Source organism: Hemicordylus capensis, chromosome 1 (assembly GCF_027244095.1).
Source record: "Hemicordylus capensis ecotype Gifberg chromosome 1, rHemCap1.1.pri, whole genome shotgun sequence".
NCBI classification, from domain to species: Eukaryota; Metazoa; Chordata; class Lepidosauria; order Squamata; family Cordylidae; genus Hemicordylus; species Hemicordylus capensis.
The window spans coordinates 226,503,646-226,529,532 of NC_069657.1; the positions used below are offsets into that span (position 1 = coordinate 226,503,646).

General features: G+C 43.9%; 1 protein-coding gene across 4 annotated transcripts in view; it reads left to right on the plus strand.

Moving 5' to 3' along the window:
- Positions 1-25,887, plus strand: part of LOC128339300 (RNA-binding protein 12-like) — a 59,711-nt gene that overhangs the window by 22,694 nt on the left and 11,130 nt on the right. For 2 of the 4 annotated variants that reach the window (XR_008312965.1, XM_053282972.1), the window contains exons 2-7: positions 17,088-17,410; positions 17,638-17,808; positions 18,014-18,141; positions 19,211-19,290; positions 19,928-20,027; positions 20,640-20,735. The exons of 1 other annotated variant lie outside the window; for it this stretch is intronic. Coding sequence is in view for 2 of the 3 variants with exons in the window: in XM_053282972.1 (XP_053138947.1) it covers positions 17,185-17,410; positions 17,638-17,808; positions 18,014-18,141; positions 19,211-19,290; positions 19,928-20,027; positions 20,640-20,735 (801 nt within the window). In the remaining variant the exon portion in view is untranslated. The remainder of the gene's footprint in view (positions 1-17,087; positions 17,411-17,637; positions 17,809-18,013; positions 18,142-19,210; positions 19,291-19,927; positions 20,028-20,639; positions 20,736-25,887) is intronic. One more of the 4 variants, XM_053282973.1, reaches the window with a different exon arrangement.

Consider the following 25,887-nt stretch of genomic DNA (forward strand, 5'->3'; position numbering starts at 1 on the left):
CTATAACAGAGCAGAGAAAAGCATATGCTTCTGCTCCCAGATAGCACCTCTGCTCATGTGACCGATGAGTGAGCAAAGGGGAGGTGTAACAAGTGAGGTCATGTCCCAATGGACCATTGTTCCTCCTGAGTTCCATTGTGACATTTCTCTGAGTGGCTTTTAATCTATGTTGAGCCTTTGAAATTACTTCTGATTTTCTAGATATGTTTTCAGTGGCTCTTGGACAACCGGTTCCATAATCAGAGGGGCACCTAGGGAATTTTGGAGCATAGACCTAAAGGTTTTTGAAGGCTCCTCTCACACACACAAACACTATTTCACACACATTTTTAACGTGACCACACCACCTGGGACAGACTAAAAAGGATTTGGGGACCCCCAAGGGGACTGGATGCCCTGGACTTCAGCCCGGAAGTCCAGGGGTAAGAGCGCCTCTGTCCATAGCCATGGTAACCAAAATACTTTAGACTTATGACTAGAGAAAAAGAATGAGAAGGAATCAGAAAACCCTCTTTCTTTATTTTTGGAGGCAGCTTTGGTCTCCTGCCCAGATTGTCCAATTATTAAAAGTCACTCCTCAGTGCTAACTGCAGGGCCGGTGTTACCATCAGGCCAACTAGGGAGCTGCTTAGGGCACAGAACTCAGAGGGGCGCAGAATGCAGACCTCAGAGGGGTCGCAAATAGTCTGGCACCGGTCCTGGCTAACTGGCCTACCCACAATTCTAAGTTGGCATTTCAAAGTAGTGCTAATGGACTGACAAGGCCACAACACCTATTTGCATGGCATTGCTTTGTTTTGCCTTCCCTCTGGGTCATATGATTAGTGCTGCTTATAGCAGATTCAAGCTATATGCAGCATTGTGCAACCCTCTTTTGAATGTAACATGGTAATAGCTTTCCTTTTCCACCGAGAGTTGAGAATTAACTTGAGCACAAAAAAGTTTACATAGCAAAATAATTGAGAAAATGGCTCCCTGTCTACAATCTAAAAATAAACACAACTGAAACACCATCAACAGCAATGTGAGAAATGTTACTTTCCAAGCCTTTACACCCCCAGATTCCTCCAAGAAGGGTTTTCACTGCTACCACCAGCAGTTCCAGGCAGGCTGGATGCCTGAAATAAAAGTACTTGAGCCCCCAACTCACACAAGCAAGTTCAATTGTGCTGCTGCTGCTGCTACTACTTATATACCACTTTTCAACACAAGTTCTCAAAGTGGTTTACACAGAATTTTTTAAAAAAATTAAGATGGTTTCCTGTCCCCAAAGGGCTCATAATTTAAACAGGAAAATAAGGTAGACACCAGCATGCTAATATGGGTTGTGGGCAACCCCCTACATTCCAGAAACTTTCAGTAGCATGATCTAAAGTGGAGTGCCCCCTTCAGAATGCAGTTTGTTCAGTACTAAAGATGTTATTCACTTCACCCCTCAACTAATTTTTAATTAAGATATATGGCATAGAGTTTGTGTTGGAGGAAATGACTTACAATGAAATGAACCTATGTCTAGGTTCTGGCTACATGTTGGTCAGTGAGAGACCTATAGAAACATGGTGCTGAGCGAGCAAGCTAGAAGCATTCTGTGGAGAAGGAGGAAGTCACTCCCAGGAAGTTTCTGAGTACATTCAATCAACTGAGGGGTCATAGCGGCAGAGATCATCAGGAAAGAGTAGGAGACCCTGACTGACTATCTCTACTCCCAATGCCCTAGTTGTCATTAGGGTTACTGGTGCAAAAGGTTGATGTCATGCGGAGCTGAATCTCCAACAGATTGCCAGTTATTGACAGGAGACTTATAGGTCTATAATTTTAAGGATCTAGTTTAGAACCTTTTTAGCCTACTTTCCAGTAGGCTTATGAGATCACCCGGCATTCTGTGTCTCTGTCTGTGTGTCTGTCCGTGTGTTTGTCCATCCGTGTGTTCCCGCCCCCCATCAACTTCACGACGCCTGGACCAATATGAACCAGATTGGGTAGAGTTGTAGGGACACATAGGAACACCCCAACGGCATAGTCTGTGATGATGTCATCCCCCCCCAATCCAAGATGGCGGACACCTAAACCTTTAGGCACATGTGGGCTAACTTGTGAACCGCCTAACCGCTTTGAACCAAATTTGCTACAGCTGTTGAAACACACAGGGATTTCCAAATGGCATCCAAATGGCATCCCCCTGCTAACTTGGCAAAGAGGCACATTTTAATGTGGTGATTCTCTTTATTTAGCAGGGGGAAAGTAACTGGCCCTATTCACCCCAGCACAGTACCTCCAGTGACTGTTGCTGGTGTCTATCTTGTGTTGCTTTTTAGATTGTGAGCCCTTCGGGGACAGGGTTCCATCTTATTTGTTTGTTATTTCTCAGTGCAAACCTCCCTGAGCCATTTTTGGAAGGCCGGTATAGAAATCGGATGAATGAATGAAAGACTGAATGATGTCATCCACTCCAATTCGGGTTTGGTATTGGAGTCGCCTAGGCTTGTGGTGCTGGGCAACTTCAATGTTCATTTCGGGACCAATTTGTCCAGGCTCAGGAGTTCATAGCGGCCATGACGACTATGGGCCTATCTCAGGTGGTCTCGAGACCGACGCACATTGCAGGTCACACGCATGATTTGGTCTTTCACTCTGATCAGGGTGGTGTTCTGTGGGTGGGGACTCCTGTGATTTCCCCATTGTCATGGATGGACCACCATCTGGTTAAGGTTGGACTCACAGTCACACCCCACCTTCGCAGGGGCGAGGGACCTATTAGGATGGTCCGCCCAAGAAGGTTATTGGATCCCATAGGATTTCAAGAAGCCTTGGAGGGAATCAGTGTTGGCTCTGCCGGTGATCCTGTTGATATCCTAGTGGAGAACTGGAACAGCAAACTCACCGGGGCAGTAGACATGATTGCTCCTAAGCATCCTCTCTGACCCGCTTGAAAACTGGCCCCTTGGTATACGAAAGAACTACGGGGGCTGAAGCAGCGAGGTAGACAACTAGAGCACAGGTGGAGAAAGACTCGCCTGAATCCGTCAGATTGCAACATAGAACTCATTTGAAGACCTGCTCAGGTGATATGTGCGGCAAGGAAGCTATTCTTTTCTACCCGTATTGCATCCGCAAGTTCACGTCCAGCGGAGTTGTTCATGGTTGTGAGAGGACTAGTATGTGCCGCTCCTCCCTTGAATCGGAATCTGAAACCATCGATTACCCACTGTGATGTGTTTAATGAATTTTTAGTGGAAAGAATCTCTCGTATTCGGGCCAACTTGGATTTTGTCTCCACACTTACTTCAGTATCTGCTGTGGAGGTATCCAGCGACTCCTCTTACGTGGTTAGGTTGGATCAGTTCCAGTTTATGACTCCTGAGGATGTGGACAAATTGATTGGAACACTGCGGCCCACCACCTGTCCTCAGGCAGTGGGGTTGTTGTAGAAGACCTGGTAGAGATCATAAATGCATCTCTGAGGGAAGGTAGGATGCCTCCTAGTCTTAAGGAGGCAATTATTAGACCGCTTCTGAAGAAGCCTACCTTGGATCCCTCAGAGCTGAGTAACTACAGGCCTGTCTCCAACCTTCCGTGGCTGGGCAAGGTGACTGAGAGGGTGGTGGCCTCCCAGCTCCAGATGGTCTTGGAGGAAACTGATTATCTAGACCCATTTCAAACTGGCTTCCAAGCTGGCTATGGGTTGGAGACTGCCTTGGTCGGCCTGATGGATGATCTCCAATTGGGAATGGACAGAGGAAGTGTGACTCTGTTGGTCCTTTTGGACCTCTCGGCGGCTTTCGATACTATCGACCATAGTATCCTTCTGGAGCGTCTGAGGGGGTTGGGGGTGGGAGGCACTGCTTTGCAGTGGTTCCGCTCCTACCTCTTGGGCAGGTTCCAGATGGTGTTTCTTGGAGACTGTTGTTTCTCAAAATCTGAACTTGGGTACGGTGTCCCTCAGGGCTCCGTATTGTCTCTGATGTTGTTTAACATCTACATGAAACCGCTGGGAGAGATCATCAGGAGATTTGGTGCAGGGTGCTATCAGTATGCTGATGACACCCAAATCTATTTCTCCATGTCGGCATCATCAGGAGAGGGCATAACCTCCCTAAATGCCTGCCTGGAGGTGGTAATGGGCTGGATGAAGGATAACAAACTGAGACTGAATCCAGATAAGACGGAGGTACTCATTGTGCGGGGTCGGAACTCGAGAGACGATTTTGATCTGACTGTTCTGGATGGGGTCACACTTCCCAAGAAGAAACAAGTACGCAGTCTAGGGGTGCTTCTGGATCCAAGTCTCTCCTCGGTGTCCCAGTTTGAGGCAGTGGCCAGAAGTGCCTCCTATCAGCTTTGGCTGATATGCCAGCTGTGTCCATTTCTGTGGCTGCAGCTGGCATATTGAGATAGACGACCTCAAAACAGTAGTACATCTGCTGGTAACCTCCAGACTGGATTACTGCAATGCGCTCTATGTGGGGCTGCCCTTGTACGTAGTCCGGAAACTACAGTTGGTCCAGAATGTGGCAGCCAGGCTGGTCTCTGGGCCATCTAGGAGAGACCATATTACTGCCGTGTTGAACGAGTTACACTGGCTGCCGATATGTTTCCAGGCAAAATACAAGGTGTTGGTCATAACCTATAAATCCCTAAACAGCTTGGGCCCTGGGTATTTAAGAGAACGTCGTCTTCATCATGAACCCCACTGCCTGTTGAGAACATCAGGAGAGGTCCGTCTGCATTTGCCACTTGCTCATCTGGTGGCTACTCAGGGACGGGCCTTCTCCGTTGCTGCCCTGAGGCTTTGGAATACACTCCCTGGTGAAATAAGAGCCTCCCCATCTCTGACAACTTTTAAAAATTCTTTAAAGATGCATCTCTTCACCCAGGCTTTTAACTGATATTGTTTTGATTGTTTTAATGTTTTTGGAATATTGTTTTAAAATTTTAAATTGTGTTTTAAATTTCTGGCTTTTAATTTTTGTTTTTAATTAAAGTTTTACTTTTTAATCTTGCTGTAAACTGCCCAGAGATGTAAGTTTTGGGCAGTATAAAATATGCTTAATAATAATAATAATAATAATAATCAGAAATAGACCAAAATAATCCCAATGGTAATTGCCGCCCTGGGTGCAGTTCCAAATGACCTCGAAGAGCACCTCAACACCATAGGGGCCATAGAAATCACCATTAGCCAATTACAAAAAGCAGCTTTACTGGGAACAGCCTATATTTTGCAACGATATCTATAATAACCAACAGTATTGATGATAAAATTTAGCCATCCCAGGTCTTTGGGAAGGACTCTATGTCTGGATAAAACAAACCAGTCAATAACACCTGTCTGACTGTGTAAACAAGAAATAATAATAATAATAATTATTATTATTATTTTACACAGTCAGACAGCTGTTATTGACTGGTTTGTTTTATCCAGACATAGAGTCCTTCCCAAGGACCTGGGATGCCAGAATTTTATTGTCAATGTTGTTGCTGTTATTATTATACATATCGTCGCAGAATATAGTGAAGCTGTCCATACTGTCTGTGTCTCAGGTTAAATAAAAATAAAAGGCCAAGCCAGGATTGACAGGTACAAGCTATGCTGGTTAATTATTGGTCCTGACTCCTCCTCCGCCCGCCCCACAATTGGCTCAAACCAATTTAAAAAAAACCCACAGCTCTGAGAAGTGAAAGTGAAGCAGCTTTTCAAACAGCACCACATAAAATGGCATGTCACTAATTTTTCTGTCATTTCAGATGGCAAACAACATAAAACTACATCACATATTTAGCTGGAAGACTTGATGTGTGAGCACTGCAAGATATTCCCCTCGGGGGATGAAGCCGCTCTGGAAAGAGCAGAAGGTTTCAAGTTCCCTCCCTGGCTTCTCCAAGATAGAACTGAGAGAGATTCCTGCCTGCAACCTTGGAGAAGCCACTGCCAGTCTGTGAAGACAATACTGAGCTAGATAGACCAAGGGTCTGATTCAGTATATGGCAGTTTCCTATGTTCCTATGTCATTTTAAAATGTAGCACATCCCTAATTACAACTGTCTTAGGGGAACAGATCAGTAGATAAGTAGTTATGAGCTGCCCCAAGCAGTAGAGCCCCTGGTGGCGCAGTGGTAAAACTGCCGCCCTGTAACCAGAAGGTTACAAGTTCGATCCTGACCAGGGGCTCAAGGTTGACTCATCCTTCCGAGGTCAACATCCTTCCAGAATGTTGGGGGGCAATATGCTAAATCATTGTAAACCGCTTAGAGAGCTTCCAGCTATAGAGCGGTATATAAATGTATGTGCTATTGCTATTACTATTGCTAGTGTGCTGCAAGCCGAGCAGGGTATAAATATGGTTGTTGTTGTTGTTCTTTACACAGTCAGACAGGTGTTATTGACTGGCTTGTTTTATCCAGACATCGAGTCCTTCCTAAGGACCTGGGATGGCTGAATTTTATTATCAATGTTGTTGCTGATATTATTATACATATCGTCGCAGAATATAGGCCGTTTCCAGTAAAGTTGCTTTTTGTAATTGGCTGATGGTGATTTCTGTGGCCCCTATGGTATTGAGGTGCTCTTCAAGTTGTTTTGGAATTGCACCTAGGTGCCAATTACTACTGGGATTGTTTTGGTCTTCTTCTGCCATAGCCTTTCAATTTCAATTTGTAGATCTTTGTATTTGGTGATTTTTTCTATTTCTTTTTCTTCTATTCTGCTATCTCCTGGTATTGCTATGTCGATTATTTTGACTTGTTTTTCTTTCTTCTCGACTACAGTGATATCTGGTGTATTGTGTGGCAGATGTTTGTCTGTTTGTAGTCGGAAGTCCCATAATATTTTTACATCTTCATTTTCTACCACTTTTTCAATTTGATGGTCCCACCCATTTTTGGCTACAGGTAGCTTGTATTTTTTGCAGATGTTCCAGTATATCATCCCTGCTACTTTGTCATGCCTTTGCTTGTAGTCAGTCTGTGTGATCTTTTTACAACAGCTGATTAGGTGGTCCACGGTTTCATCTGCTTCTTTACAAAGGTGGCACTTGCTGTTTGTGGTTGATTTTTTGACTTTTGCTCTTATTGCATTTGTTCTTAGTGGCTGTTCTTGTGCAGCCAGTATTAAACCCTCTGTTTCTTTCTTCAAGTTGCCATTCTTAAGCCATTGCCAGGTCTTGGTGATGTCTGATTTTCCACTTATATTGTGCAAATATTGGCCATGCAGGGGCTTATTTCAACATTTTTCTGCTCGGTTCTTGACTTGTTCTTTCTTGTAGGCCTGCTTTGTTTTATTGGTGTTGAATAGTTTCGCATTATTGACCATTTGAAGTGCATCTTTTTCACTGCCCTTGATATATCCTTCAAGGCCTCTTTTCTCCTCCTCTACTGTTTGATGGACTTACAGCATTCCTCTTCCACCTGAGCTGTGAGGGAGGTATAGCCTATCGACATCATTGCAGGGGTGCAGAGCAAGAGCATGATTGATGGTCATGATTTTCCTGGTCTTATGCTCTAGCATCTCTCGCTCTGCCTGGGTCCAGTCTATTATTCCTGCAGTGTATCTGATAACAGGTATAACCCAGGTGTTTATGGGTTGTATGGTTTTCCCGCCATTGAGTTTGGACTTGAGGATTTTTCTAACTCTCCTGATGTAATCACTTCCAATTTTTATTTTCACTTCAGTGTGTGCGATGTTATCAGCCTGGAGAATGCCCAAGTATTTGTAATGTTCTTTCTCTTCCAGGTTCTTGATTTTGCTTCCATTGGGCAGTTCTATTCCTTCTGTTTTTCTTATTTTCCCTCTGTTCATTATTAATGCAGCACACTTGTCTAGTCCAAACTCTATTGCTATATCGCTACTGAATATACGGACAGTGTTTAGCAGTGATTCGATTTCTGACTGGAACTTTCCATACAACTTCAGATCGTCCATGTACAGCAGATGGTTGATTTGACTGGATGTTTTAGATGTTTGGTATCCAAGGCCTGTTTTGTTGAGTATTTGTGAAAGTGGGGTCATGGCGATTACAAACAACAGAGAGGATAGTGAGTCCCCTTGGAAAATGCCTCTTCTAATGTTAACCTGTCCAAGTGTCTCACCATTGATTGTTAACTGTGTACTCCACATGCTCATTGCTTTTTTATATAAATATCTGAATGTTTTTGCTGACCCCAGTTGTTTCTAAACATTTTAGTATCCATGTGTGAGGCAATGAATCGAAGGCTTTCTTGTAGTCAAACCATGCAACACTTCGATTGGTTTTTCTTCTCTTGCAATTTTCTAAAATCATTTTGTCAATCAGCAGCTGGTCTTTTGTGCCTCTGGTGTTTGGGCAATTTCCTTTCTGTTCAACTGGAAGCTGTTTGTTAGTTAATAAGTGTTGCATCACTTCATCTGCTATTATTCCAGTTAATAATTTGAACATGGTTGGCAGACAGGTTATCGGTCTATAATTACTTGGAAATGCACCTTTTGCTGGGTCTTTCATTATGAGGGGAGTTTTCCCAGTTGTTAGCCATTGTTCAATATCACCTCCTTGCAAAATGTGATTGAACTGTTTTGATAGTTGTTTATGAAGGCTTGTTAGGTGTTTAAGCCAAAAGCCACACAGTTCATCGTCGCCTGGAGCACTCCAATTTTTAATTATCTTTGCTCTTTCACTTATTAATTCTGGTTATTGTTAGATCTTGCATTTGTTGGTTACATTTTTTGACCTCTTTCATCCAGTCTGCTTTTTTATTATAATCTATTGGATTGTCCCATAATTTCCCCAGAATAGCATTGTTTCTTCTTTAAAATATGCTTTATTATTATTATTATTATTATTATTATTATTATTATTATTATTATTAAAGATGGCAGCCACGTGAACATCTGAGGAGCAAGTGGTCTAATTTGTGGACTGTCTAACCAATTTAGACCAAATTAGGTACAGTTGCTGTGAGTGACATATAAGAAAACCTCAATGGCATTCTTTGTGATGATGTCATCCATGCTGATCCAAGATGGCAGACGGACTAATTTTTAGGCTCAAGTGGGCTAACTTGTGAACCACTTAACCGATTCGAACCAAATTTACTACAGCTGTAGCGACACATAGGCATGTCCTAATGGTGTGGTGTGTGTGATGTCATTCACTTTAATTCAAGATGGCGGCCACATGAACATCTGAGGCACAAGTGCGCTAATTTGTGGACTGCCTAACCTATTTGAACCAAATTGGGTATGTTTGCAGTGAGTGACGCACACAGACACCTTGATGGCAAAGCTTGTGATCATGTCATCAAAGCCGATTTAAGATGGCAAACGCATAAACTTTTAAGCCCGAAGAGGGCTAACTTGTGGACCGCTTAACTGATTTGAACCAAATTTGCTGCAGCTGTAGGGACACATAGGGACACCTCAATGGCTAGTTTGTGATGATGTCATCTACCCCAATCCAAGATGGTGGACACATGAACACCTGAGGTTCAAGTGGGCTAATTTTGTGTACTTTCTAACTGATCGGAACCAAATTACGTACAGTTGTAGTGAGTGATACATAGGGACACCTCAGTGAAGTAGTTTGTGATGATGCCATCCACTCTGACTCATGATGGTGGAAGCATAAAGCTTTGAGACTCAAGTGAGCTAACTTGTGAACTGCTTAACCAATTTGAACCAAATTTGCTACAGATGTAGAGACACATAGGGTTTTCCAAATGGTATAGAAATCGAATAAACAAATAAATAATAAATGGTGTGGTGTGTGATGATGTCATCCACTCCAATTCAAGATGGTGGCCACATGAACTTCTTAGGTGCAAGCGGGCTAATTTGTGGGCTGTCTAACCAATTTAAGCCTAATTAGGTAGTTGCAGTGAGTGACACATAGAGACACCTCAACGGCTATCTGGTTGACTGGGTAGTTTGTTGTGATATCACCCAACTCCACCCAAGATGGCAGATGCATAAACTTTTGAGGCGCAAGTGCACTAACTTGAGGACTGTCTAGCCGATTTGATCCAAATTTGGAACAGCTGTAGTGAATGACACACAGGGACACCTCAATGGTGCAGTTCGTAGTGATGACATCCACTCCAATCCAAGATAGTGAACATATGAACATTTGAGGCACAAGAGATCGAACTTGTGGACCGTGATTTGCACCAAATTTAGTCCAGATGAAGAGACAGTGAAAGGAAAGTAGGCTGATTGGTTCTTGCTAGATCAACTTGTTTATAAAGTGTTTTAAGCCAGCTTTGGGGAATACAGCCAAAAATATCAATATGGGTGAACAATGAAGTGAGAGGTTTTACTCAACAGTGAACATTAGATTTGAACAATTCAGAAGGAATTGACCTGGAGCCTTCTCAGATTTTAACTGTGCTATAAAATTGAATATCTCCGGCTCTGAGACTGGTTTCTACTCAGGCAACCCTTCAGTGGGGAACTCTGATTTAACATTCTGAATAGGGAACCGGCTGGACGGCACACTTTACTTTTAATTCTCTTGCAGAACCATTACAAGTGGGGGGAAATGTTCCCATGTGATTTCAGGAATCGTTTGCTATGTCATAACCAGTAAGTGTTGCTGTGATCATTTGCCAACACTTTACTGTTCTTATTTATTGTGGCCACTATCAATATTTGCCAGCTGTTTTTTTCTGCTGTTTTCTTTCTTGGTTAAGAGATTCTTATAATTATTCCTCAGCGGAACATAGGTATGTGGTAATACTTTGACACTAGAAGCTCTGTATTGCTAATATTGATCATGAACATTCCTCTTCAGTTTTATACAATGAGGCAGACCTCCCCTTAGCCCAGATTAGCGGACCGAGCGCTCCGCTAACCCGGGTATTTTGGTCGTGTGTTGCCATGGTATGACTCTGCACTGTGGCAAAACACAAGTAGACCCCTGGCGGAGAGCCTAATGCAGCCTCCCGGCTCAGGGGTCTCTCCATCATGCCCTGTGCGCTCACGTGGCACCGTGTGGCCCCTGATCCCTTGCCAGCTCCGTGACAGAGTCGGCTATTGGTTCGGCCGCCCAGGGCTGCATCCCTCTGCGGGGAGAGCGGCTTAATCCCGCTCTCCCCGCAGAACGCTATCTGGCAGGTCTCACTGATCGTGAGACCTGCCTCAATCTCTATCAAACTAACGATTTCCCCTTATTGAGTTGAAACATCCAATTGACTGGGTAATAGTCAAATGTTTATAGAGAACTACAATCACGGTGTCATAAGCTACTAATGCTGAGACTAATGAATCACTTTCTATGGCTTTAATGATAAAAGATCAGGACATTTTAGTAGAGCATATTGTCAAGTTTAAATGACCACCTAAGTCTCCTTGAATTGATATTTCCAAGAGCTTTAAGATAGGCTCACAATACTTTTTGTGGAAAGGGAAGACTGGCACGTTCATTCTTAATTCCAATGGTCTGCTGATGGTCACTAAAGACCTGGGTATTTATTGTTAAGCTATTGACAGTCATTTGACTTGGAGATGACCATCTCATCAATAGATCAACTTCCTGCTAGAGTGCTATAAGTATATTTGCCAGTAAGGTCTCCACAAGTGGAGCCATGTAAGTGTCTCAAGCGACTCCTCAATTTAAACTGAAATCATGTAAAACCTGCAGCATTGATAATATTGTCTTTAGAGTTTCTCAGCTTTACTCCAAAGTCCTCATCATTTCCTCCTGCTTTATTAGACTTAGAGGAATAAAAGATATAATCCGTTCAAGCATTGAAATCTCCAGCCATGACCACGTAAGCTGATGTGTGTTGAATTCCTGACTTCAATAGACATTGTTCTTGATTAGTCCAGCAGGTCCCCTTACAATTTTTTGAATTGGCAGGTTGGAGAAATATAACTAATAATCAGAGAAATATGTCTAATTTTAACAATAAAAGTTATTGCTACTGCCTAAATAAGCTAGTGTGGCATTTAAAGTAGAAGCTAGAACGCTGGCATCTCATCCACATGGTCTACGTTTCTGCTCGGCTGCAACTGCTTCTAATGTCAAACCCTGATGCCTATTTAATTCTATTCTATTTTGGGCCCAAGTTTCTTGAAATCATAATATATCAAACTGATGTATATATTCTAAGAACTCATTGAAGCTATTCTCACGAGCAGCAAAGACCAGGCGAGGAAAGCCCATCCCAGTTTTTGCTGCTCGTGAGAATCGCTGGGAGCCACACGACTCCCGGTGGTGGCGCGGCAGTGAGGCCTCTTAGGTAGCCCACCACTTCACCCAGGTTTTGGCCGCGAGTGTGCCCAAACACCGGGCTACATGATCGTGTGCCTGCTGCAGCTGCTTGCAGCCGCGGCGGACAAACTCAGGGGGGAGAGGGGCTCCCAGGAATGCACCGCGCACTTGCACAGTCATGATTGGGGCCCTGGGGGTGGGACACCATGCGGCAGTGCTTCCCTGCACCAGACCCCCGGAGCTGCTGGGCAAGGCCTGGCGAGGCACAGGTGGCCCGCAGGAGAGCCAACACCCATCTGGGAGGGTGATTTGCACGCCCAGAGACCTCACTGTGATCCTCTGTGGGGAGGTAAGCGCTTTCAGGCTTCCTCCCCACACAAGAAGGTAGCCCTTCTCGCCCATCGTGAGATGGGCTTCATTATCTGCTGTCTTATTAGCCCATCCAGCTAATTCCATGAAAGAAAGTAGAAATAACTGGAATATGTTTTGGATCTTAGATTGTCTATGTGTAGGTTCAGTTATTCCTAGCTGATTAACGTAGGTACTGCCATTCTTCTGAGTTTTGGGGTTTATTCTGATTTCTGAGCCTTCATTTCAGTAAGTGATTTCGTAGGGTTTGAGCTCAACCTGGTTAGTTATGTTGGGGACTTTGGCTGCTATTCTTGAAGGAGCATTGATTTTAAATTAACTAATACTGAGTCAATTTCCTTTGGAGAAAAATGGCTACTGACATCGATTTACTTCATTATTCTTATCAATGGTAATTTGTGGATGTACTACTGCACGTGTTTGTGGATTTTCTGAAAAAACGGTCCAATCCTCTTCAGTTGTCTCTTCATTTCTTTTACTAACGCATTCTAAAGACACTGATCTATTTATAATAGCTTGTTGTTCAATTAAAGCAAGATGGAGAAGGATTGAAATAGTTGTTGTTCTTCAGGTTCTGGGCTTTCTATTTGCAAAGATCTATCACTTAAAACCCTTTTTGACAGAACTTGTTTCTGGACTCAGAATTGCTTCTTTACCTGGATTAATTAGTGACATTCTTTTCACGTTAGGAGGAATCTTGATAGTGTTAGTAATGCTAGGTGGTTGTTTAGCTAAATTACTTATAGAACTAGATAAAGGTTTTACAAACCTCGCCAGGCCTCGCCCCGCTGCTCCGGGGGTCTGGTGCAGGGAATCACTGACGCATGGTGTCCCACCCCCAGGGCCCCAATCACGAATGTGCAAGTGCGCGGTGCATTCCTGGGAGCCCGCCTCCCCCCTGAGTTTGTCCGCCGCGGCTGCAAGCAGGCACACTGCAAGCGAGGCACACTCGCGGCCAAAACCTGGGTGAAGTGGAGGGCTACCTAAGAGGGCTCACTGCCGCGCCACCACTTGGAGTCGTGTGGCTCCCAGTGGTTCTCACGAGCAGCAAAAACCGGGATGGGCTTCCCTCGCCTGGTCTTTGCTGCTCGTGAGAATAGCTTCAATGAGTTCTTGGAATATATACATCAGTTTGATATATTATGATTTCAAGAAACTTGGGCCCAAAATAGAATAGAATTAAATAGGCATCAGGGTTTGACATTAGAAGCTGTTGCAGCCGAGCAGAATCGTAGACCACATGGATGACTTGCCAGCGTTCTAGCTTCTACTTTAAATGCTACACTAGTTTATTTAGGCAGTAGCAATAACTTATATTGTTAAAATTAGACACATTTCTCTGATTATTAGTTATATCTCTCCAACCCACCAATTCAAAAAATTGTAAGGGGACCTGCTGGACTAATCAAGAACAATGTCTATTGAAGTCAGGAATTCAACACACATCAGCTTACGTGGTCATGGCTGGTGATTTCAATGCTTGAACGGATTATATCTTTTATTCCTCTAAGTCTAATAAAGCAGGAGGAAATGATGAGGACTTTGGAATAAAGAGTTTCTAAAGACAATATTATCAATGCTGCAGGTTTTACATGATTTCAGTTTAAATTGAGGAGTCGCTTGAGACACTTACATGGCTCCACTTGTGGAGACCTTACTGGCAAATATACTTACAGCACTCTAGCAGGAAGTTGATCTATTGATGAGATATTAATCTCTAAGTCAAACAAGTGTCAATAGCTTTACAATAAGTACCCAGGTCTTTAGTGACCATCAGCAGACCATTGGAATTAAGAATGAACGTGCCGGTCTTCCCTTTGCACAAAAAGTATTGAGAGCCTATCTTAAAGCTCTTGGAAATATCAATTCAAGGAGACTTAGGTGGTCATTTAAACTTGACAGTATGCTCTACTAAAATGTCCTGATCTTCAATTTTTTAGAAATATATATCTTTATTATTTCCACGGTTTCTTTCAAGATGATGATGATATTCCTTTCTCTTCCGCAATGGTTTTATTATTTGTTATGAATACTTTATAACAATACTTTGAGAAGCTTAACTGAATGAACAGTTTGTGATGCAAACAACTGGAAGGAAATTGTGAAGGATTAGATATACCTATAGGGGGGAGATCTCACTGTCATAGTGTGTGATAGCTCATGCTCCCAGTTGTAGGTTATAAAGATCAGTTATGGCTGAATTTAGTCTCCCTCTTCATGAAAGGATATCTTTCCATTTATCTCTCCGGTTGGTTTGTTTATTTTTTCATTATATAAGGAGGGGGACTATTAAAGGCTTAGCTGATTTCTGTCAATTACTTTATTGTGGCGTTTTGTACACCTGTTTAGGACGAGATGGGAATTTTGATTATTTATTGGTGGATATGTGGCTTTGTATTTACAATACACATACTATTTCTGTTATGGCAAAACTAGCGTGTTTTTTAAAAATTGTTTTCTTCTCCATTGATCAATCTTGTTTGGAATGGTTTGAATATATAGTTGCCTAATAACTAATTAAACTCAGGGGGAGTGTTCTGTGAGAGGTTTAGGTTCTATTTTCTCTGACAATTAGATTTATAGTTGAGCTTACAGATACTAATATGATTTTTGTATTGCTGTCTTCTGAACCTCTCATGGATTTTTTAGGCGGTAGCTGTGCTGAACTGCGTTTGGAGAAGACAGCCAGTATGAAGTGACTGATGTGATCTATGGTGTGCTTTGGGCGCAGAACCATGCAGAACCAGCTTATCTTCTGTCTGAGGGATCCTCCCCCTTTATTTTATTGGAATTATATAGTGCATTGAAGCACATTTAAAATTACATACTAAGACATATTTGAGACGTACATTTGAGATACATTTAAAACTACATCTCTATTTTAGAGTTCTTATTAGCAGGATTGAATTCGTGAATTCCGTTTAGATTCCTTCATCTCTTATTTATAACATTGAAATTTAAGTGGAAGATAGGTGCAACTGAACTTTATAACATTTGGTGGTGGTCTGCTGCTGAGGTTCCTGCAGTAAACCTGTTATACCCTTGTTTTGATAGAACAAGGATTTTAAAATTCACTGAACTCGTTTTTGGTTTTGCTAGATTCATGGATTTTTTTGTAGACAGGGAGCCATTTTCTCAATTATTTTGCTAATTTGCTAATAACTGCTTTGAAAACTTTTTTGTGCTCAAGTTAATTCTCGACTCTCTGTGGAAAAGGAAAGCTATTACCATGTTACATTCAAAAGAGGGTTGCACAATGCTGCATACAGCTTGAATCGGCTATAAGCGGCACTAATCATAAACCCCAAAGGGAATGCAAAACGGAGTAATGCCATGCAAATAGGTGTGGTGGCCTTGTCAGTTCATTAGCACTACTTTGACATGCCAACTTAGAATTGTGGGAAGGCCAGATAGCCAGGGCCGGTGCCAGACTATTTTGTGACCCCTCTGAGTTCTGTACTCTGCGCCCCTCTGAGTTCTGCACCTTAAGTGGCTGCCTAGTTGGCCTGATGGTAACACCGGCCCTGCAGTTAGCACTGAGGAGTGACTTTTAACAATCTTCCAAAGATAAAGAAAGAGGGTTTTCTGATTCCTTCTCATTCTTATTTCTCTAGTCATAAGTCTAAAGTATTTTGGTTATCATGGCTATGGACAGAGGCGCTCTTACCCCTGGACTTCCAGGCTGAAGTCCAGGGCCTCCAGTCCCCTTGGGGGACCCCAAATCCTTTTTAGTCTGTCCCGGGTGGTGTGGTCACACTAAAAGTGTGTGTGAAATACTGTTTGTGTGTGTGGGAGGGGCCTTCAAAAACCTTTAGGTCCATGCTCCAAAATTCCCTAGGTGCCCCTCTGATTATGGAACCGGTTGTCCAAGAGCCACTGAAAACATATCTAGAAAATCAGAAGTAAATTCAGAGGCTCAACATAGATCAAAAGCCACTCAGAGAAATGAAACATTGGGACTCAGGAGGAAAAATGGTCCATTGGGCCATGACCTCTCTTGTTACACCTCCCCCTGCTCACTCATCGGTCACATGAGCAGAGGTGCTTTCTGGGAGCAGAAGCATATGCTTTTCTCTGCCGTGTTATAGTGTTGGATCACTATATTGACAAAAAGAGAGAGAAAGAAAGCGTGCACATGTGCATCTGTGTTTGTGCTTGAGCTTTCTGTTAGTCAGAGAAACACAAAGGGAGCAAGATGTAAGTAGGATTTCATAGAGGTTTCGACTTTCTGATTCTATCATTCTCTTTGTGATTTCAGGAGAGCCTTGGGGCTTCCTCCTCTCTATCTAAGGCAAGCATCTTTTTAATAGAGATTGTCCTCAGGGCATGCTCTGATGTTTCAATACACCTGTGTGTGTATCTTCATGAGTCCAGGTGCTGGACCATTCATTTGACCCTTTTAAGCAAAGGCTAGTGCCACCTACTGGCTGGACATATTACAGCAACATTTCCTAACAGGTGGCCCAAGCTCAGTCTAGGGACAAAGAGCAGGAGGACCCTGCAAGCCCCACCTCTCATCTTCTTTCCACTCGGTTCTAGGCTGCAAAGGCTGAGGACCCTCCTGCGCAAGCGGAGGCCCAAGTCTGGTCCACCAGAAGGAAGCAGCAAAAGAAAAGAAGAGGGTGCCACAGTGCCCATGGCTGCTCATCCCAAGAGCTGGCACTTGATAGCCTGCTGCAGAAAGCCAAGAGACCACCAGGATCCTGAACGGCAGGGGAGTTTTGGCATCAGCACTCCATCAGCCGCTCCCAGAACCAAATGGTACCATCTGTGCAGGAGGAGGGAGGCTTTCGCTGTCAAGGATGGGAGAGATGCACACAAAAATAGGCAAAGCTCCAGAGCATTTGGAAACCAGTCTGGAGGTGAAGAGATTCTCAGGATTGGGGGGGGGGGGATTTAGGGGTTGGGAATGGAGTATCTTAGAAATTGAGGCCAATAGGTGAGGATGGGAGGCAGAGCAGGTTCCAAGGTATCTATACTCTTCCTAAACAAAGAGGGTTTCAGTGAGAAGGAGCTGGGTCCTTTTTGGAAGAAGGACACAGATGGGTGCATTAATATGTCTGCACATTCTTCCTGTTCTTTCCCCCAGATTCATTAGTCAGCAGTATGCACTGCACCCTCATCTCCTCAGATGAATCAGAGCTGGAGGACCTAAAACTGGGTGAGGAGCTCATGGTGGACCGCTCCACACAGATGGTCTGGGAAGACCTGAGCGATACTGAGAGGCAAAGCTCCAGAGCATTTGGAAACCAATCTGGAGGTGAGGAGATGCTCAGGATTTAGGGGTTGAAAATCTTAGAAATTGAGGCCAATAGGTGAGGATGGGAGGCAGAGCAGGTTCCAAGGTAGCTATACTGTTCCTAAACAAAGAGGGTTTCAGTGAGAAGAACCTGGGTCCTTTTTGGAAGAAGGACACAGATGGGTGCATTAATATGTCTGCACATTCTTCCTGTTCTTTCCCCCAGATTCATCAGTCAGCAGCATGCACTGCTCCCTTTTCTCCTCCAGCTCCTACCAGTCTGAGGTGGAGGACTGCAAAGTGGATGAAGAACTAATCAAAATCATCCACAGGCATATGGAGGACAGAGAGGAGGTACAAAACCCCACATCCCAGGTGCTTCCTCCACAGGTTGCTTCCATGTTCTGGACCTTTACCTTTCCAATTGCTTTTCTGCCATCAGATGGAAGGGAGGGGGGGTGGGCACGAACGGTGGTTCCACATGACATGTCATATAGGACTGTCACGGTGATATTCCCTGTGAAAATCAGCAATGCCTCTCCCTACCGTCATGATCTTACTGCATGATGAGACTCAGAATTAAGCCCCATTCAGCACCTGCTCCTTTATTTCATTTCTGCCTCCTCAGTCCTCACTCCTTTCTTTCCAAGTGGCTTCTGCAACTTGGGCTGATTCAGGGGCACACAAGTGAACAGGAAACAACTGAGGCAAGGGGCAGAAGCTGACAACAGAAGCCTATTTAAGGATTTCCTTTAAGGGACGCTAGTCCTGGGAAGCCTCCAGAGTGCCCTGCCTAGATATTCTGGCACTGCCCTTGCATTTTAACTCCCAAATTGCACCACAAAGAGGGTGTGGAAAAAGACAAGAGGGCATCATTGGAATTACTGGAAAGTGCTGGGTTGCTCTCCCCTCCGTGTCATCTGGATCCCCTGAAAACACTGAGTGGATGAAATGTGTGCCTCCGGGACAAAATGACTGGAGCAGAAGCAGCCAAGGAGCCCAGAACAATTTCCATGGTGGCCTACAGGATCCCACCCCTTTTGATTCCATCCCCTTTTCAGTTCTGCCATCTCTCTGTGCACTAGCAGAATGCTATGCAGGGTGGGAAGGTCCTCAATTCTTCTCCATTCAGAGCCACCGCGGGATGGGTGCTGGACCCTATCAGAATGTCTTCTCTTACCTAACTGCTTGACTCTCTTGCAACTTCAGAGAGCCAACAATCAGGATGAGGATGTCCATTTCCTCGCGGTCCTCTGTGCTTGCTGCAAGGCTTTATATAAGAGCTGCCAGGAGAGTCTGGATCTCTGCTTGGAAGATTGTGTGAGGTTGGAAGGAAAGCTCAAGAGTGGGCTGAAATAGCCGCACTAGGAACCCCCATGAATTGATGCTTCTCTGCTCTGTTTTGGCCCTTGGTCTTTCTCAGGTGGTGATGGAGAAGTCCCCTGTGCAGTCTGGGCCTACCATTCTCCTGCTTTATGCCATGGCTGCCGTCTCCCGCCTCAGGTATCTTTTCTGGGAGAAGGGACTCTCTCTTCACAATAAGCCAAGATGGCTGGCAAAAAGGGGTGCAGTGAAAGTGGCGAGTGAGGGGAGAATACCTTCAGACTTGCACAAAAGACACCAGAGCAGTTAAAATAAAGGGGAGAGACACGGGCAGAAAAGGAAATGGAAATTGCTTATGAAAAAGAAGGGGTCTTCCCTTTCGCCCACAACACTATCAGTACAAGTGGCTGGGAAAAGAACGGGGATGTATTGGCTCTGTGATGGGCCCCAGAGGAGTTTTGATTCCTCTGGAAGCTGCTGAAAATCAAGGATTTTTTATTGCTGGACATACAGTAATTCGGGCTAAGCCAGAATGCGGAGCCATTATTCGGGAGGGAACAGAGTCGTGTCTGAACTGACCTGATAGCCTGCAACGACTTTGGGGTAAATCCAGCTGATATGTGGACTCACGCTCTCTATTCTGGAGGAGATTCAAACTAAAAGCCATGTGTAAAAGCTCCAGGTAGGACTTGGGGGGGAGCAAGGTGAGGCAGCAATTTGCACCTCACCTCAGGCTCCCAAATGCCTTGGGCTGCACCTGAGGATGACAGCCTCTCCCCCACCCTGCATAACTTAACTTCCCCCTCTACCCTGCCAGCAAAATCAAGCCTCCAACTGACCCAGAGCTAGAGTCTGCGATCCTGCACTTCGCTGTTCGTGGGCTCATAACAATGCAAGCAGGAAATGTCCACAAAAAGGTACATTCTTATGGAATTCATCAATGTTCCGGCAAACACACCTTCTGGAGCGATGATTGTTAATTCCCTGAGATACCTTCTATCTTCAGGGGTGCAAAGGGATAAAAAGCAGAGGAGGTGATTCACGGGTGCTCACACAGTCTCTTTCCATCTCCTTCATTGCATGGATCGTGGGCCGCTGGTGGCCTCGACTTTCCTGTCCTCACCCCCGGCCGACGAGGCGCATGCTCCCCCATGCCTTCTGCTGTGCCTTCTGAGTAGCAGCGAGAGACGGGAAAGACAGGAAGGTGCCTGGAGAGCCCCCTCAGTGTGCACACTCCCCGCTCGCCACTGGGTCACATGCTGCTAGGGGTGGGGGCACTGGACCAATCACAGGCCTGTGGCAGAAGGCAGAAGGAGATGTGGAAGTGGCAGCAGAATGGGCGAGTGCCGGCAGCCTCTGCCGCATAACCAGTGAAGGTCACTGGTCTATTTTGTCATCCGGAATCCATGGAATGGCTTTGATGGAAGGCTCTCACCTTGACTGTGCTGAGCTCCTCTTTGTTGACATGCTGGAGGGCGGGGCCTGGGGGGAGTGCCGCAATTACACACTGGCTCTCTCTTTTCTTTCAGGCTCTGCACAAACTCGCAGCAGACAATCTGGAGCTGATGCTGAGGGGTTTTTTGTCAGAGGCCCCAACCACACAGCATCTCTTGTCCCTCCTGGAGGTAAGAACATTGAAGAGGTGGTGAGGTGGGAAGGAGAGCCCGGCAGGGAGAGATGGACACCTGGGCCACATGTAGTCAGCGGGAATGCCCACCATGCACCACTGTGGCTCTTCTGTGATTGGCAGCCCAACGGAAAAGGCAGGAACATCATGCGCAATCTCATACAACATGCTGTTGAACAGCATCACATATGCTCTACACATCTCTGAATACAAGCTTGATCAGGAACAGTATCCCCAAATCAAAGAGACGCAGGAGAGGAACAACTGAGCAGACTCACCTGTTCCATCCTAGAGATCTCTGGGAAGCCACTCACTTCCTCCCCTGGACACAAAGGGCTAGACTATACATGCACAGACTCAAGAGGTAAAGCTTCTCCTTGAAAGCACCAGTTTAGGGAGCAGGTGGCTGAGCAGATACTTAAATGCTCCCTGTGGCAAATCAGTACTGCCCTTGACCCTGGCTCCCCCCAAAAGGATTTTCAACTTGACTCTTAGCCAATATAAGGGCATAGGGGAAGAATTGACACCAGCTCTGTGAAGAAATTCTGCTATACGTGTACAGGAGTGGCTGGAGGAATAGTTTCAAATCCAGGCAAAGGGGCATGAGAAAGCTAGATAGGTCCCTCACAGGTGCATCACACAGGCTTCCGACACCTCAGTATGAGCAGTTGACAGATTCCCACAGAAAAACAGAGGCGAGGTGAGAATGGGAGGAAATCCGACTCCTTCCTTCCAGACCAGAGGCTTCACAGGAGTTCCTGACCATGTCCATGCGGGAGGCAGTTGTGTGATGAGGCCCGGGGATAGTCAAGAGTTCAGAAGGCGTGACAGAGACAAAAGGGACTTCAAAACTGGACCAATCCTCATGCTCCTCTTTAACAATAACAATGTTTTAAAGGATTCCATAGGGATAAAAATGAAAGGCAATAGTCCATAGGCATAGACAAAATAGGTTAGGAGGGGGGTTCAGCCCAGGATTATCCCTGACATCAGGGGTCTCTGGCTCCCAAGAGATGAAGGGTGGCAGTCCATCTTACAGTGGTGGATTGGCAGACAAGCAGACTGGCTGCCTCCACAGACCTGCCACTGCCTTCAGCCACTACAGCTCTCCTCGACCTGTCATTGTCTCCCCACCCCAACATTGCTTTGCCAGTTACTGCTACTGCCCTTCCACATTTTCCCTCCTTGCCACATCCGATGCTCTGCCTTTTGCAAAAGGCAACCTCTGGGAATTTTTGGACAACACACACACACACACACACACCGCGGCGAAACACTCAAATGTACTTTAAATGGGCAAGGGTAATCAAGGGCCAGCAAGAGGAATGAACAGTTTGAACCCCTGAAACCACCCGATTCCCCCCCAAAACCCATGTGGACGGATACTTGGTTTGCGGTTGGTGAGACCGGACACCATTTCCCAGTCGCAGAGACTGAAACTGCGGGAACCGTTGGGAAAACTGCAGTTGGCAAGGGATGACTGCACTAGTATAGGCTGGGAACTAGTATAGAGCAAGAGGAAGTTAGAATTTGTGATGGTTGAAAGCAACATTAAAAAACACAAAAACTAAAAAAAATTGATTGATTGATTTGATTTATATACCGCCCTCCCAGAAATGGCTCAGGGCTGTTTACATCAAAATCAAAACAAATAAAATCAATTAACAATTAAAATCAAAACTAAATCAATTAACCAATGGAAATCATTTAAACATTAAAATAGTTTAAAACCAACATTACAAATTTAAAACCATAGATCTCATTAGATTATATAATATCTATAGAAAGCAAATGAAACTAGAGAAGTTTACTCTTCTGGCAATATACCTGTAGGTATAAAGTTCATCCTGTCACCAACCCCTTGCCAAGACAGAGAGGAAAATTTACCCTCTTGGAGGGACCTACTTGTCTATTCACGTTAGGAAGAGAAGAGATGACTGGTCTACCCAACCCAGGAATATCAATTGCCAATGAAAGAAGGGGAAGGATTTTTGATAACACAAGAATTTTTGATAACAGCTGTTAAATTAACAGGGAATCCATAAAACCAATTCTTTATATTGGAAAAGACTAATTACACATACAGGCCAAAAATATAGCAGTAATTATAATTATAGACGAAATGTATAAATGTTTAAATTAATTTCGCTAGTCTCTATCATACTTTTGGAAATTGCAATAACAGGGAATCCAATGGGGGGAAATCAATCAGCTTTCAGTAAAATCTATCTCTTATAAGTTCAACCTAATAGCTTCAACAGATAAATTCACCTATATGCCTTTAAACACAGATTTCCATATTCACCAATATCATACATTCGCTATTTCATCAGAGGGAATAAATTGAATATGTTCATATTAAATAAGCATAGAATAATAGCTAAAATAACAAACTAAACATATTAGTATAAATTGTGATAATCTAAATGTATACATTTTTATCTTGAAATAAACCAATAGGAATTAAAAATTAGGGATGTGCACAAAACCGGTTTGCCCGGTTTGGTTCAAATTCGAACCAGGTTAGAACCAGGAGGGGGTGGTTTGGTTTTGGTTTTGCTCGAACCTCCCCCTGGTTCGGTTTGAATTTGAACCGTTTTGAACTGGTTTGGACATCGAAAAATTGGTTGGATGGTAGCTGGCACCCAGGGGTACCTACCACCCAAACCCCAAAGCAATCGGACACTCGTACGATTTTTTATGAATTTTTGAAATTTATTTTTTTCTCTCATAGGGTATAATGGGACTCGAATGAGTCCCTCTCTCTGGGCCACCCCAGCACCCCCAAGTGCAGTTATGGGGCTGCTGAAACCTGAATTCTTCCCTATGGAGAAAAACCTTAAAGCCACTTGTGAGGTGCTGGGGTGGCCCAGAGTGAGTGGTGGTCTAGTGCAAAGAGGGTGCCAACCACCCCCATGGGTTGCTAACCCATGGGGTACTGGGTTTTGTTGTTTCTGAAGTGTTCTGAGTGTACATTCTTTGGTAGCATATGAGATTTTCAATGACAAACTGAATCCACTCTCATTGCTAACCTTAAAGACACATAAACTTCAAAAATCAGCCCTTTGCCCAATTCCTTTCAAATAATTCTGATAGCTACCTGGCCCCCCTTGGGCACTACCACCACCACACTCTGCTCTTGGACACCCCTTTTCCCCCGACGTGAAGCTATACATTTGCTGACACCTCCATGCTTCTTTATGGAGAAAAACCTTAAAGTCATGTAAACTTCAAAAATCACTTTAAAATCAGCCCTTTGCCCAATTCCTTTCAAATAATTCTGATAGCTTCCTTGCCCACCTTGGGAACTACCACCCACCACACTCCACTCTAGGACACCCCTTTCTCCCTGACTTGAAGCTATACATTTGCTGCAATCCTCATTATTCTCTATGAGGAATTCCAAAATAATTTTAAAATTCACCAGTAATCAGAGGAGTGTCTGATTGCCTTGGAACTTTGTGGATAGTATGCACCCCTGGTTGTCTACCACCCATCCCACCTTTGTGCCCCTAGGTGCTCCACAATAGGGGATATGGGCTGATTTGGGTCCCATTATACCCTATGAGAAAAATAATTAAAAATATTTCAAATATTCATAAAAAATCATAGGGGTGTCCAATTGCTTCAGGATTTCAATGGTTGTTGGCACCAATGGTTGCTCCACAATAAGAAATAATGGGCTGGTTCGAGTCCCATTATACCTAAGAAAAAAATAAAAATAAATTTCAAAAATTCATTAAAAACCGTACGAGTGTCCGATTGCTTTGGGGTTTGGGTGGCAGGTACCCCTGGGTGCCAGCTATCATCCTACCAATTTTTTGATGTCTGAACCAGTTCAAACCAGTTCAAACTGGTTCAAATCAAACCACCCCCATCAAGGGACTACAATTCTCAGGTATCATTTACTTTCCAACATCAAAGCAAAATAGTAAAGAGTCCCAGAAAAAATCACATCAAATAAGTAGATGCTATTAAGAGTCTTTCGTAGTCCATCAAGGGGTTAACTTGAAAGTCTTAAAAACATTCCAGGTAGAAAGATAAGAGGAAACTCTGCTGGGAGACTAAACACTGCCAGAACTAGCTCCATATGAAAGAAAGCTTGCGCATGGGAAAGTGTGTTATCAGGTTACGTGTAGTAAATATAAAAAGTCTTAGGTCTTCTATTTGTGATTATTCCTATTTCAAATGTTGACGTTCAGGCCAGATTTCTGAATAGGATTTGCAATGCTGGGTAATATTTATACTCCATCAGTGGTGCTAGAAGGTATTCATCCAATTAGTCAACAGCAGAAAATAAAGAGAGTCCAAAATTCCCAAAGGATGCCGAAACGTTCAAAGTTTTTTCTTTTCCCCTGTTTTTCCATCACCATAATCCATAATATAATGAAAAGGAGGCATCAAAAGCTCAGAAATTAAGAATCCCCTTTCCATTTGTCTCTACAGTCCCAACTTCAATAATGTTGCTAAAAGTTCCAGGCAGCAAGCAAGAGACATAAACATAATTGTACCACAAGAGAGCTTCTGTATTCAAACTTCCATATACATACTGTATTCAAACCTTTAAAAACAAAAAACCCTCATTCATTTATCTATTCCATCCCAACTTCAATAACGCTTCTAAACGTTCGAAACAGAGAGTGCCACACAAAGAGCAAAGAACTTAATTACCAGCCATAAAACACTTTTATCAGTGCCGGAATTCCAGTGCTGTGATTAGAGTTCAAAATGAGAGTAATTAGTAACTAGAGCATCAAACGCTTTGCAAAACCACTCGCAGGAATTCTTCAAGGTAAAACTCAAAACTGATTGAAATAAGATGCTGGGTTCTGCAAAAAATTAAGCAGTAGAATCACACATTGGTCATGTAAGACTTCATTCCTCTCCCAGCCAACCCTCTTCTTAATGCCGTTTACATAATTCCCTCTGGAAAAGTCAGTAGGAGGCTCAAAAGTAATAAAGACCAAAAAAAGGGGAGGCCAGAAGAAGTAAAAAGAAATGGCAAAGATCTTGCAAGCTCAAAAGCCATGGTCATCTCAGAGATTTGATAGGCAAGAAAAAAGTAGATAAATAGCAAGTCGTTCTTCAGAAGGCATGATATTAAGCCTGTCTCCGTTCAGCCTGATGCTTAATGCAGAAAGGTCTCTCCT